The 14451-nt window shown below is 37.8% G+C and overlaps 1 protein-coding gene across 4 annotated transcripts in view; it reads right to left on the reverse strand.

Annotated features, from left to right (window-relative positions):
• The window catches only part of LOC135470134 (plasma membrane calcium-transporting ATPase 2-like), a 92579-nt gene that overhangs the window by 5350 nt on the left and 72778 nt on the right, over nt 1-14451 (reverse strand). For 2 of the 4 annotated variants that reach the window (XM_064748899.1, XM_064748897.1), the window contains 4 exons: nt 14137-14351; nt 13452-13559; nt 11948-12133; nt 2014-2179 (listed from right to left, as the gene is read on the reverse strand). In XM_064748899.1, coding sequence (XP_064604969.1) covers nt 2014-2179; nt 11948-12133; nt 13452-13559; nt 14137-14351 — 675 coding nt within the window. Of the gene's footprint in view, nt 1-2013; nt 2180-6338; nt 7546-11947; nt 12134-13451; nt 13560-14136; nt 14352-14451 lie in introns of those variants that run through there. The other 2 variants (XM_064748898.1, XM_064748900.1) reach the window with 2 other exon arrangements.

The following is a 14451-nucleotide window of genomic DNA, read 5'->3' on the forward strand; positions in this document are numbered from 1 at the left end:
ATTTTAAAGGCTAGAAGACACAATTTGCATATGATGTGAACATGTTACTTGATGATATGAAGGCATCTTTAATAGTTTTATTTGATAATCACAGCATTTGTATTTCATTCATTCTCTCAAAAACAATTATAATGATTAGCTTCAGACCAAAATGCCTTCAGTGAATATGTGAATATCCAAGGACTAAGAGTGGACGATGAACTGAAATCTTAGGCTGTTAGGTTACTGGAATGGGTCAAACCGGGAGACTCAAAATGGTGAAACATAACAGGGTTTTAGTGAAGGGCAAAAACAAATCACTTGGAGTGTCAAACCAACTACTGTTAGAGTGCTGTATCATGTCCACAATTACTGACAACTTACCTTTATATGAATTTTGGATCACATGTTACACAAAGATACCCATGCCATGATTAATAAATTACAAAACACTATCAAATATTTTGGCATTTTAATCGCCTAAAATAAGAGTGAAATCAAGACCATCATTTCAACAAATTGTGAAATGCCCAGTTCAGCGATAATGTTGTTATGAACTACAATGAATCCATCTGCCATTATTTTGGCTCAACAACTTTGGAAGATTTGAATGGTAAGGCAGTATATGATCTGAAATATAATTCCTCATTAGCTCAAAAATCACTCTTATAAAAGGCAACAACAATGTGACCAGTCTTTCAGACTGTTTTGGCAACAATAAAAAAAGAATTTTGAAAACAATTTTTCTTCCAGGTCATGGTCTTTTTCAAAATTTTTTTTCTTCTTTGTTTTGAACAACAAAGTCATAATTGTGGACAAAAATTTATATACATATATATGGTACATAATTGTCATATTGAGACTGAAAATTTCGAGAAAAAATTGCAATATAATTCAATCTCACGTAAGCCATTTCATACAAAGCAGTTTAAGCCATTATTGGTGAATGGAATAAAAGTGAGTTTAATGACATGGTGGTTGAAAAAAAAACAAAAAACAGGACGAAAAGGCAGGAAGGTGAATTAGGCATGTGCAGGAACAAAATTTACCATCATTCAGGTTACACCTTAATTAGTAGTACCAGTACCATTGTGATTACCCAATACTCCAAAGTTCTAAAGAGCATTTCAGATAAAAATAAAAAACAAAAAAACCCAGTGATGTGCAACAAGTTAAACTTTGGAATAAGACCTAGTGTATCTGTTGCCAAAACATACCTGAACAGAGGAAGTTATGGATTTGCCTGAACTGATGGTTTATTAAGATCTGTACATGTCCAGGCACAGGTTGTAACATGTTAATCTTAAGACTCTCATGCAAAGGTAAGTCTGACATTTTCACACACATACATGGAACATTTTGCATGTATAGAGTAATATATATAAATATGTGTACATACATGTATACAGAGATAAATACATATATATGTACAAATATATCATATATACCCATTTATATATATATACATCATACATGTAGTTAAAATGCAAACACAAACGTACAATGGCACAAAGTTCTAAAATGCACCGAGATAAGCACGTCTACTTAAGACGTGGAAACAATCCAATGAAAGATGAGTGAATAAGATACGGTCTCACATACCTCAGAGTCATGCAGAATAAACCAGAAATGCACACACTACTGTGGGATATATGAAAGCGTGGAGACAGCACATGCAAAAGTTGCATGCAAGCTGCCATAGGTAAGTCAACAAGACATGCAGAATGCAGAGCAAACTGAAAAATTAAAGAAGGTAGGATGTGGCAGTATTGGTACTTATTTTTTATTTTTTTTTTTTCCTATTTTTTTTTTTTTAATCCTTTAATTTAAAAATTTTGGTATTTTTTCTTCCATTTTTCATGATGGTTTGTGTTAGTTGTGTATGTAATTCCTGAGAAGGGAGAAGTGGTGGCAGACGAAGGTGACGGGGAGGGTGACACAGTGCTCTATACTAGCAGTGGGGAGATCAGGGCGTTTCGTCAGCGTAAGGTATGCTTTCACTGCGACTGAACCACGAGAACCAAGGCCTCACACCTGATCCTTCCTCCGCCTCAGGGGAACTCGCCAGAGTTGGCTTTTTAGAAACGCCTCGACTTTGACTTTGAAGTGATTGGAGACTAATAACGGAGGGCCGGCTACGTTTGTCGTAGCTGTCCAAGTGGGAATCTAAGTCCATTTGGAAAGCGTTTACAACACGGATCTGAAATCAGAAAGAAAAAGCAAGACATTAAGACTAAATGATAAGGACCCGATGGCGCACAACACCAGACCAGGTACAGAGAGGTGTGATGAGCTAGCCGACTATGGTGATTCGCTGCAGCTTACGCAATAGCAGGCCACAATTACACACTTTGGGGAAGGGAAAAGCCAAAGGAAAAAAATATACAAGAACCCCAAAAAAAAAAAAACAAAAAAAACCCACATATAAGTAAAAACAACTAATCAGAACTTAAAAAGGAAAGCCATGCGATATTCATAATCCCACCACCACAGTGAATGACCAGCGGAGCTCTGTTTAAGGCTCTGCTTTCTGTGGAATTGCATTACAGTCTGAGTTGTTTAAGTAAGAATCACATGTTTAATGAGAGAAATTAAACTGAGCACCCTAGTGCCTTCATGTCCTTTTGTTATATCTATCTCATGGATATGGACAACTCAAACTGAGCAGAAATGGTTTTTCCCACCACCATTACAGATATACAATTAAGCTCGTCTTCCATGGGATCATTTCAACCGTGGTGAATGGGTATCATCAGGGTTTCATTATGATTTCATACATTGCAGATACATTCATACTCATCGTGCAAGTGTCTGAATATTCATATACCAAACATAAAACATTATAACATACAGGCAATTTGCAGTATTTCTGTAACTACAGAACTAAGTGCATCTTGACTTTCAACGCACAGTACTAAATTAAGTTCTTGGCCAGGAGTTTGTGGCAGCTAATCATGTATTTTCTTGATGATCTCAAGTAATGGACTGTTACAACAGGATTGTAGAATCACCACAGACTTGCTTTCCATTCCTCAACATTCTCTGGACAAGTGGGAACAGCTCAGGCCTTTATTCCAGCTGTATGATGCTGGGGCCAAGCTGGATCACCTTCAGCTTTTATGTGACAAATGCTGATCAAACAATAAGCTAACTTATGACAGGAATCTGGTTCATTGATCACTGCTTGCCTTTATGGGTATTTTGCGAGAAGAACGTACTAGCCATATGGAAATTCTTTCAGTGAGATCCGTGTCTGGACTGATATTCTCTGATTATGCGTGACCAATCTGCTGTCTTGCAGCTCTTCAAGACTGGATATTTTACAAATTAGCTCAAGAGCAGCTCATTTCCCCCCTCCAATAGGCTAAATTTATCCTGAGATAACGCATACCACAGCTGTATAAATTTCTACTTATGCCGGCTAGTTTTTATTGTCAGTTCTGTCATTAAGCACAGTCAAAGGTTACAACAAAGGCCAAAGGTCAAACAAAATAAAAACTAGCACACCTATGGTGTGAACTCTGAAATCTTTTGTACTATTTTAGTGGTATTCTAAACAACTGTACTTGTCCTGTCACTTTTAATTTGCTTAAATGTAACTGGCACTTTGGAACCACATTTCCACTTTCAGATGTATTGTTGTTAATGGAGAGTTTTGTTCAGCCATACCGTGATGGAGGGAACATGTCAAACCATGCCAGTATAAACTGTACAGCTTGGCTAAGTGATCCATGGTGGAAAAATCGTATGTTATATACCTACTCATCAGAAAATGATTCAACAGAGAATGTCTTCAAAGTGAAAATCACAACCTGGTACCAGTTGTTTGAAACATTCAATTATGGTCTGAATTCAGCACTGCAATCCATACCAACAAAAACATGCAAGGACTCGTGGTTGGGAGCAAATCTTATGAAAAACAAATCAATACAGAAATAACGAAAGCCATATTCAGAAGTAGATGTTTGTAATTGAATTTATTCATAAAAACGATCAATATAATAATGCATTTAAAGTATTAAACAGTGGTGGTGAATCAAAGAAATTGTAGGAAAGGCTCTGGTCTATACCTACATTAACATTATAACTGATGTCCACTGCCCCTTATGGTGGCAGACACCAGCTCTCATGAAAAAAGGCCAACCAGTGGAGGCACCAACATTCACTCTCACTCGCACTGAAAATGCCCACTACAAATGTTTATCTATAAATTTATGGAAAAGATTAAGTTCCTTAAGATAAACGTCTAAATAAAAAGTTACGATACGATACACAGGTGGAAGAAAACACCTGTGATAAGCTTTACTACACACATATAGTAACAAAACCTCTGTTGATTATGACACATCCACAAGACACCCACAACTAACTCACAACCTCTGTCTAAACAAAATGCTGTAAGACGAACTCCTTAAAAAACACACACAAAAATAACCAAGTTCTGTTAAAATTGAAAAAGACCGATCTGCATTTTAACGAATTTTTTTTCACGAATAAACTTTAACTTTCCATAGCAATAATAGACTAAATAATGTCCCTGATACTTGTATTACACCAGATTTTGAATTCAACAACTTCAAACATTGACCTACCACTTTCTTAAGAAGAAAAATAGCTGTGATCAACATTTCATAACCACTGTAGTGAAAAAGGAAAATGAATCTCAGCTCAATGGCAGTAAAACAACAAAAAAATGATAAAAAATGGTATAAACCTTATTCCAAGCATGTAAGACTAAACCAGCTTCCTCAGCTTGAAGTGCAAAAACACTAAATGCTATCCTCAAAACATTTCACCAAAATTTCAATTATCTGCTAAAATTTACTCAAAGATATTCCACTGCAAATACTAGTACAAGCTGGGAAACTTTGAAATCTGTATTTATCTTGTGTTAAAAAATAGAAAATACTAAAATTAACACACAGGAAAAGATTTCATTAGCAAAAAAGAAATCATAAAAAGAACAATCCCTGTTGACATGCAAAAGTGATACTTTCTTAGGTGGAAAATTATCTACAAGGGAACATAACATTCCAAATGGAATTTCAAGAATATTTCTTCCAAAGGTGCACAAAAAGGTGTAAAAATCATGTTCCAAGATCAGTAATAAAGAGGTGTGGTGCTTTTTATTACTTGGTAACTTTTTGTGCAAAGTTAAATTATCATGTATGTTTAGACCATGCATAATTCAATTGAAAGGCAGATGGACAAACAGACAAACCGGCAGTATGTTCAGAAAATAGTGCCTCCACAAAGAAACTAGATGATATAAGTGCATGTATGTATAATCCTAAAGCAGGAATTAAAACCACCAATTTGTACTGCTACTCATGCACAGTTGTGGAACAAGGGAAAGGCATATGGTGTGCAGTGACAAAATGTAGAAATGGTCAGGTCACACAGTCATGATTATTCGAACCCTGATCTTTACATCTTAACAAATTTACAAATACAAGCCCATATACAGAAAAATTCCTTTGTACATTTAAACATAAAGGTGGAAAGGTTTGCTGTGAATTCATAGTGTCAACAATACATATATCCAAGCAGATATCCACCTCAATACCTCTGTACTCCTGTCCTGGGAAATGTTGTTATTGTAAGGGCACTCAGAAATCTTACATTTTTGGGTATGCATTCCATAAAGATTTAAAATATACCTAGTTATTAAGTGAAAACTCCCTTATCCCTTTTAAGAACTCTTTTTTTTTGTTTGTTTTGGTAATAAAAGAAATGTAATAAAGTCTATAAGCTATCATACAGAAATTTTTACCTCATGTAAAATACTGATTACCATTGAAGCTGAATTTTGCCATTTGACGTACTACTGTGCCTGGTTACCCTAGTGGTAGGAAATTATTCACTTCAGGTGGCTCCATGAATCATGCAACAATACCATGTGGCTACTTTCTGATTTCCTACAACCTCTATTTCATGTGCTCCTAGAAGAAAATAACATGAAAATGATGGTTTCCAGCTTACTTTTTCTTCATGACTTTAAATGCAACAAATCTGAACTTCTTCTTTGGTGATAAGAATAATTTTCCCTAAATGTTTCACATCTTTATGTTGTTCTGTACTCTTTCAAATTCCATGTAATTCTCACACGCTTAAAAATAAGAATACTCCAATACATCTTGCGATTTCTGATATTGGGCTGTCAAATTTAGACACCATAATTGTCATGTGAATGCTGAGGCCATCAAGCCTGAACAAGAAGCTTATTTTTCACCAGTAAGGAGCCACCTGAAGTACTATCACCAGTCAGTGGGGTACGTATCCAGTCTGGAAAATTTTATTGTTCGACATATATATATATATATATATATATATATATACGTAAACGTATATACTTACTGATACAAATCAATATATACACATATTCAATATAAAACATCACTCTCTAAATTACGCCTACATGTCTGTGAATTCCAACAGTTTCACTGGCAATACAGTGTTACCCAATAACACAAGCAATAACCAACATTTCCATATATGCTTCATAGTCTGAGTGACCAGTCGCTCTGGTTTAGCAGTGCTGCCCTTGTTACAGGTAAATCAATCTAGTTCATTAATTCTCAGTGGGCAAAGGTAGACGACATTGAAGTTGAACCAATGTTGGAGTGAGTTATACTAGAGTGGGGTATGGTGGCAGGGATTCCAGGCTATAGCCTGTAAATTACTATATACATGACTTCAAAAAAAAAAAAATAATAATGAGTAAAGCATGCGATATGACAACACAAAACACTACATGGTAACACTATGCCAAAATGAAGGTAACATTCACTACTCAGGGGAGATACAGGAAGATGAAAACAGAAGCTATAAATACAACGTACTGAGGAAATGCTAACGTGATACCACCGGACAATGCATACTCTCCGGAGCATTAGAATTACATCTGGGTACACTACACTAAGCAATACACAAGCCCTCACTCAAGTAAAAAAACTTGTGCATGGTTTCAAGATGGATTTGTTTATACAAAAAATGAGCCATGGAAAACTGGCTTTTGCTTAATATTAAGTTGCAAAAAAGGATAGCCATAAACTTTATCAGCCACTTACTCTAATAAATTTGTTAAAAGACGCCATGTTCCACTGTTTTGATAAAAACAAACAAAAACCACCTATACCCCTTATGCATAACAAATATAAAGTAATCATATGAAGCATTATCACATGCCAGACTTTTCCAGGATGCAAGATCTATGATAGATCAGTTCTCTGATCTGTTCTTAAACAGAAAATGGGGCACAATAACAAGTTTCTGCTCACATCTGAATAAGAGATCTCTGCAATACAGTGCTGCGTATGTAAAAGTGAGGAAATATGATGGTGGGTCAAGCTAGCATCATAGATTCGACATTTCTAACCCAGGGCCACTGTTAGCAGCAGTTTCCCCAGGGGAAGAGGATTCTACTGTGGGCGGTGGGTAGGAGCTTGCAGCAGCTTTTTTGTTCATCCTAATATTTTGCAGCGATTGGTAGCTATGGATTGATGACATACTGTGGCTGTCGTAACGCGCATCTAAACCCATGCGAAAAGCCTGAACTACACGAATCTGAAAAACAGAAACAAACACAAAGACGGGGATGAAAAAACCAAAAACTATAAGAAAACACAAATCATACATTATATAAAAAAAGAACAAGCACACAAGCATCCGTGAGAAGAAAGACAGCAAAAAGAAAACAAAGGAGAGACATATGTTGAACTTCAGGAAAAATTCAGATCAAAGTAACAAAGAAGTAAAACTTGACAACATTCAATTACATATAAGGTTGAAATATGCAAATTAATCCAACAACAAAACACATACTACTCCCCACTTAATGCCCCTCCCCCACCACCCAACACACAAACCACACATCCAAACAACACATGTCACACACTCTAACACACACATATACATTATATATATTTATTATATACAGAGGCTAAGCTTTTTGGTAATCTGAAAAATCACAATAATTGTTTATCACACAGAGATGAGACTGGCTAGGCGAGGCCACATAAATCACCCCGTAGGCAGCTCTGAATAGCCACACATTCAGAGCTTGTAACAGAGAAAATGTGGGCATAGAACATCAGAGCAACAAATGTAACAGAACCTCAACACTGCTGAACCTCCGGAAACCTATGTCCATGCATAAAAATCACATAAGGAATGCTCAAAGACATGAAAAAAAAAATTGTACTGGTATATCCATGTGTCGCTGTACACAACTGCAGTATCAACAATATACAAATTTAATATGTGCTCAACTTTTAGACAACCTTCATGATACCAAAAACAGTAGCTGAACTCTATGACCAAACTACTACCAGTTTAACCTCAATTGCACCACAGTGAAGATAACTTTGTCTAAATAACTTCTACAACAACATGGGATGTGTTTCACCACTATGAATGACTTTGAAAACTCTCTTCAAGACAGGAAAGGCCACTGAATGAGAGTAAAAACTTTGGCAAACAGTAGACAGAACGGAAATGGGAATCCAGGGAGTATGTAGACAATAGAAAAAACAAAATGTAAGGGATACAGGAAAATTGAGACAGAACAGGAAATAGGTTCCAGATAATGCAATAAAGGGTCTTCTTGTCAAGAGTGAACAGAAGCATTAGAAAGGCAGCAGTGAGGTTTGCTGTTACAGCAGAGAGACGTACATCTCACCATGAAGGAAATGAAGCTTCAGTACTCAATGTTACCAGCTTAAAGCTGGGAAGGGTCCCATAGCAAGAAAATGAAATAGGCACTGAACTGACCTGCACAGCCCTACTGCTTGTTGTATGAAAGAGTGTAGATTTACAAAACTAAAAACAAGGACTCCTCCTTACACAGGGTGTAGTTTAGAGTAATATAACAAGGATACATGAAAAATGATGTGATGCATGGGCAACTCATACTTAAGCAAGAACATAAAAATATTCGGACATGAAGGGTTCGGAGACAATGGGAACTGAGACTGGACTGAAACTATAACCAAATTCACACTAAACTGCCATATATACGGACCGTGAGATAACAACAGAGCTTAAATATGAACACTGACAAAGTAACAGACTGGAGAAGTTTTCTCTCCGGTGCAATGTGTGTACGTATGGGAATGCCAGGTGATTGTCTGCGGCTGGGTTGTGGTAGAGCCGGACCAGGGAGTGGAGCGGTGGGGCGTCATCAGCATGCCAACAGCACACACACAGGTGAAACTGACCACACGGTGCAGAACCTTGTCTCTTTGTGACCACAATATGCGCACACACAACGGTACAGGTTGTAACGAGGTGCATTTTCCCTGCAGTGTCTACTCAGCACACCAGGGTCACTTACATACTCACAAGAATGTACTGGATTCGTCACGGTGCAGTTGCAGCAAGTACAGAGTCAGAATCAGATTACCATTTGTAGGCCAGTCCTTACTTCGTGTCCGTATAATCCCATTGCTTAACAAGACCCAGGTAACCAGCAGCCTATGCAAAGCAGCTACACACATGTGCACCTGTCAGGAATGATTACTTCTATGGAATGTACGAAGAAGTAACTAAAAAAATGAAATCAAACGAAGTGCATTTTTTATAAAACTTTCCCTGATGCCCACATTTTGACTAGAACCCATGACGTGAGCAACCCTTACCACACAATTGCAACATGATCTGACAACCATTTCAATGACATAAACACCCTGTCATTCTGCATTACATACAAAACAGATCCTATCTTTATATATTTCCAAAAATTCTGACACTATCTGTACTTTTGAAAAAATACAAAACCAAGAAAGTATTTGCATCACCATAAACCCTCATGGCATCAAAAAGAAGATCATGTAGGAGGCCCACTTTTCATAGACTTGTGTATAAATATGCCACATGGTGTCCTAAAGGAAGATAACTCTGTAAGCCTATATAGAAGTCTCGTGTACACTAGTCAGCTCAGCAGAGTGGTTAAGTGTCTTTGGTGGCGACTCCGCATTGAGTTGTACTGGGTTCGTGGGGGCGAGAAGGGGTGAGGGCTGTTTCTCAACAAGGGGCACATTTTCATACGAGAGGCTTTTAGACTTAAGCGAAGGTTCAACAGGGGTGGTGGCCGTGGTATCTATGTTATTTGTGTAGGAGTTACGGCCATTTCGCGAGGAGCATGTAACCAGGTCAGAGTGGAATAGCTCCTCACTGATGGGCCGAGGGCCAGGGTGACTACGCGAGCTACGTAAACTGTGGAAACTGTGAAAACTGTGGACACTTCGCTTCTCTTCCAGGTCCTCCAGAGTACTCTTAAAAGCTCGTACAACTCGCAGCTGTCAAACAGAAGAGAAACAGGGTATTTACGGGCGGGTCCACTTCACAGCAGCGCCACCAAGCGGACACCAAACAATCTTCACACTTCATATCCTCCCCATTACACACTCTTGGCAGTCTCCTCCAAACAATTTCTAACAGCATTACTTCAGCATATTTCTTTTGGCTTTTCATACATTTTCTGACGCAAGAATTCAGCCCGGTATATTTCCGCCAGCACATGGTTAAGGGCTAAAACTTTTTTCTTTTGGACGCGAATAAAACATTATAAACTACATTAACGGTCAGGCAATTCCAAGAAGGCATAAAAATAAAACCAAAAATAACAAGATACCAGAAAACTAAGATGTTTCAGGGAGATCCATGAGAAAAAGAGAAAAGATCTTATCATGACTCATGCAATGCGAAGTTTAATTATTCTGTTACCAGTACTCCCACGAATGGTTCTCAAGAGTATAACATGGAACTTATACACAGGGATACACCCAGCGAGTGTCCTAATACAAGTCACACAGGTTAAGGTAATAGTACGCAATGCACAGAATATACCACAAACCCAAACAACAAAAGCATTCCTATATCAGGAAGTATTAAACCAATAAAACTCTACTCCTCAGAAACTATACCACTTCAGAACATAACATGCAGGGGAGGAAAAATATCTTGGGATTTTTCTCTTTTTTTTTTTTTGTTGTCATGACAAGACAAGTTTTTCCCTGTAATGCAAAAACATTGCAGATGTATCACCTGTAAAATAAACAGCATATATATCACAAATGGATTTCAGTTTTACCTGTAAAGGTAAGGAGGTTAAATGAGAATTGGAGAGGTGTGTGAAGTCCTGAAATAAATGTATAAAGTAAAATGTTTAGAAGGTTGAGTTGACTGTAAGAAATGTGTATTTTTGTATATGAATTAAACCTAAAGAGAAGCAGCCGGCAAAAAATCCTCATGCCATACTATTCTCACATATTCTTGTGTGCCAACATTTTCATAGCTTGGTGGTGGGAGCTCTCATCCTTCTGTCAATCCTGAGTCACTCTGGCGATGAGAGAAACACTGGAAATGTTCTTGGTGTAATCTCCTTTATTGTACAGTTGTCACCTGTCAGTGTGCTTGTCTCCCCTTCTGTTGATGGAGTTACGGGCATTGGTCCTGGACTCCCCAAGGGATGTGTGTCACCATATGGCAGAGGGATGTCAGAGCACAAGGTCAGTCAGGCCACGCTCACCAAAGGTTCAACAACAACACTAATATCAGCGCCTTCATTTCCGTCAACATCTAAAGCACCATAAATGGACAGAGGGAAAAACAAACTACGCCACTTCCAATACAAAACCATACTGCACTTATTTTTGTACAGGCACAAGACCAGTACCCAGTCTATTTCACGTATATAATATGCACTCCTACAACATCCGTACAGACTCAGACATACATACATACATGTACACGAGACAATCAGAGGAGCTAGTACTCCACAATACACTAGAGGAATGACTCTACAACCACTACATCACAGACATACACTTGGCATAAGACATTCACATGATCAGGAGACATTTACTGTAGGAAGACAGTATTACAGATACATACAGGACACAACACCACGAACCACTTTTAGACAACACGAATGGAGAAAGATAGCTGGGGAAGAAAAAGACTTTACCTGCTGCTGTAGCCTTGTCAAACCGCGCACCCACAAAATTTGACCTCTACGTCCCATGGTGTCTGACTCAAGAGGGTGCAGTTCGTCGGCACCCTCTATTTCGTCCACAGCCATGTCTGGCGGTGGCTGAGAGAAGAACGTGAATATCCTCTTCGGGAGTTTATGAGTGGGAATAGTGGTAATGACCTGAAGACACAAGTAGTAACCATATAACAAAAGCAGAGTAGGACTGTGAACAATGCCTATATAAAATAAGAATTTCTTCCTTACCAGGTCAATTTCAGTAAGAGGATTTTGGATAATTGAAGATAATTTCAAAGTATTTATTAGACCACATAAAACAGCCATTCTAAAAACCCAAATGACAAAGAGACAGGGATACCACTGTTACATGAAACAGCTTTACACTATTTAGAGACCCTTTATGTCGGTATCCCCTATTTGAACTGTTGTAATGTTGAAACAATGTCCAAGTTTCAATTCAATGAGGGATTCACAGAAATCAAAATGTTAACTACCCTATCTTTTTTCAAGGTCGTTTTGAGTTTTTTTCAGATCTAACTGCCCTGTAATAATCCCGTACTTCGTTTTTTAAATATCCTAGCCTCGGCCAAAATTAAAATATTATTTGCTCGCTGTTACAAGCCCTTTATTACCCTAGGGTTCCCTCTTTTTTTTTGCAGATGGTAAGAACAATCACAGAATCCTGTTCAAATGAAACTTCTTCAACAATGGTCAGAACACAGTACTAAATTATGTCAGCCAATATCTGGCAATTCTCAAAATAAATATTCTTAGATCTTTACAACAAAACTAAGAAGTAAATATTAGTTAAGCATTTTTAGGAGTACAAATTAAGTCAACAGCTTGTCCTAGCATTTTCAGGTCCTGGACAGAGGGGGCAAGCATGTGAAAATATAACCAAAATCCTGTTCAGCAGATACTTTTGACAGAGTGGAACCTCATGACCTAGTAAAATAAAATCTATACTGAAAAATCTATTTCCATTTTCCTAAATTTCCTAATTTTAATTAAACTTTGCGAGATTAGGGGTTCTTCCTTCATGTGAAGGATTAAACATTCATTCCGTCCTCAACACATCATTCAGTGTACCCGCTTGTCTAAAAGTATGAAGAGTGTAAGTACCCAAGTGAGCCACAGCTCAGATCACCAGCTTTGACATAATTCATACTGTCCAGAACATTTATACATGAGGAAGAGGAGAGTCAAAATTATGTTGTGTTCCATTGATATTAAAGGATGGAACCCCTCAATGCAGTGAACTGTTTTGAAAAGAGGTTCAAAATACTGATCTGTGACAAACTGTCAGTCAAGCGGGGGAACCTTCAAACATAGTCCACTTCACTACCAACAGAGGACAAATAATTAATATGGGGGTTCCACAAGTTCATTGTATTATCGGAATATTTCTTTTTGTCATAGTGTTGATCACAAACTGTAAAAGAGATGTAACTGTTCATTCCATTCACACTTTAAGACCTACCTGACCCCAAAGGAGGGCACCCACACCAAAAAAGAAACACCAGAGCCATTGTGCTATTGAAAGCCCCTTAGTGCTGAACGCCAATCCTCCCAGATGTATGATAATCACCTGTCAGGAGACAATATTAGGCTTTCAAATACAACTAAATCATAGTTAAAATTTACAGGTCATGGCATAACTGTAGCAAACAGTAGTGTTAAACAAAACATAAATGTACAACTGCCAGTTGTAATCTAGGAATGAACAACAACCATTAACTGGCAATGGGAGAACAATGGAATAATCTGTTAATTATAAGTTACTTATTTAAGTATTTCTTTTCTCATTTGATTGTTGCTTAAGGCATAAATGCCCTGGGTACACTTTAACAAGTTCCTACCAAATTTTACCATGTGTGATGTACACAATATTGATTATATAGATAATGAGCATTACAGCTGAAATGTGCAGTAAAGCTCGAGTAAACCAACGACCACTGGTGAGTTTCTCTCCCATACGTTACAAAGGTCATATTGGTGGAAGGCAAGTGGACTTCATGACATAAGACAGTCACATTTGTGGCTGATCTCCACTATGAACCATGTAAATCTCAATCCCTGTCCGAGAAAAGTATCAAACCCATGTCTCGTGCAACTCTGCGATTTGTAAGCAGGTCAAATGCATATGAATGTCGGTTCATGCTCACCTGGCCAACCATTGTACCAATCCAGATTCCGATAAAGATAGGGTTCCTCTGCAATCCTGCAAAGACATTGCGCTGCCCGTGGATTTTACGCGCATTAATCTCATTGAACAAAGTCATCATGACAAAGGTGTTGAAAATCATGGTGAAATGCTCAGTGGGAGGAGAATGAAGGGCTTTGACGCCTCGGCCGTCATCAATATCAAATATCTCAGCACCTGTGAACAGACAAACATCAAAATTTACCGCTTCATCTTCGATTTCTGAAATGTTTCAGGTACTTGGCATTACAACTGAAATGTGCAGTAGAACAAAAAA

Source organism: Liolophura sinensis, chromosome 7 (genome assembly GCF_032854445.1).
Source record: "Liolophura sinensis isolate JHLJ2023 chromosome 7, CUHK_Ljap_v2, whole genome shotgun sequence".
Classification (NCBI taxonomy): Eukaryota; Metazoa; Mollusca; class Polyplacophora; order Chitonida; family Chitonidae; genus Liolophura; species Liolophura sinensis.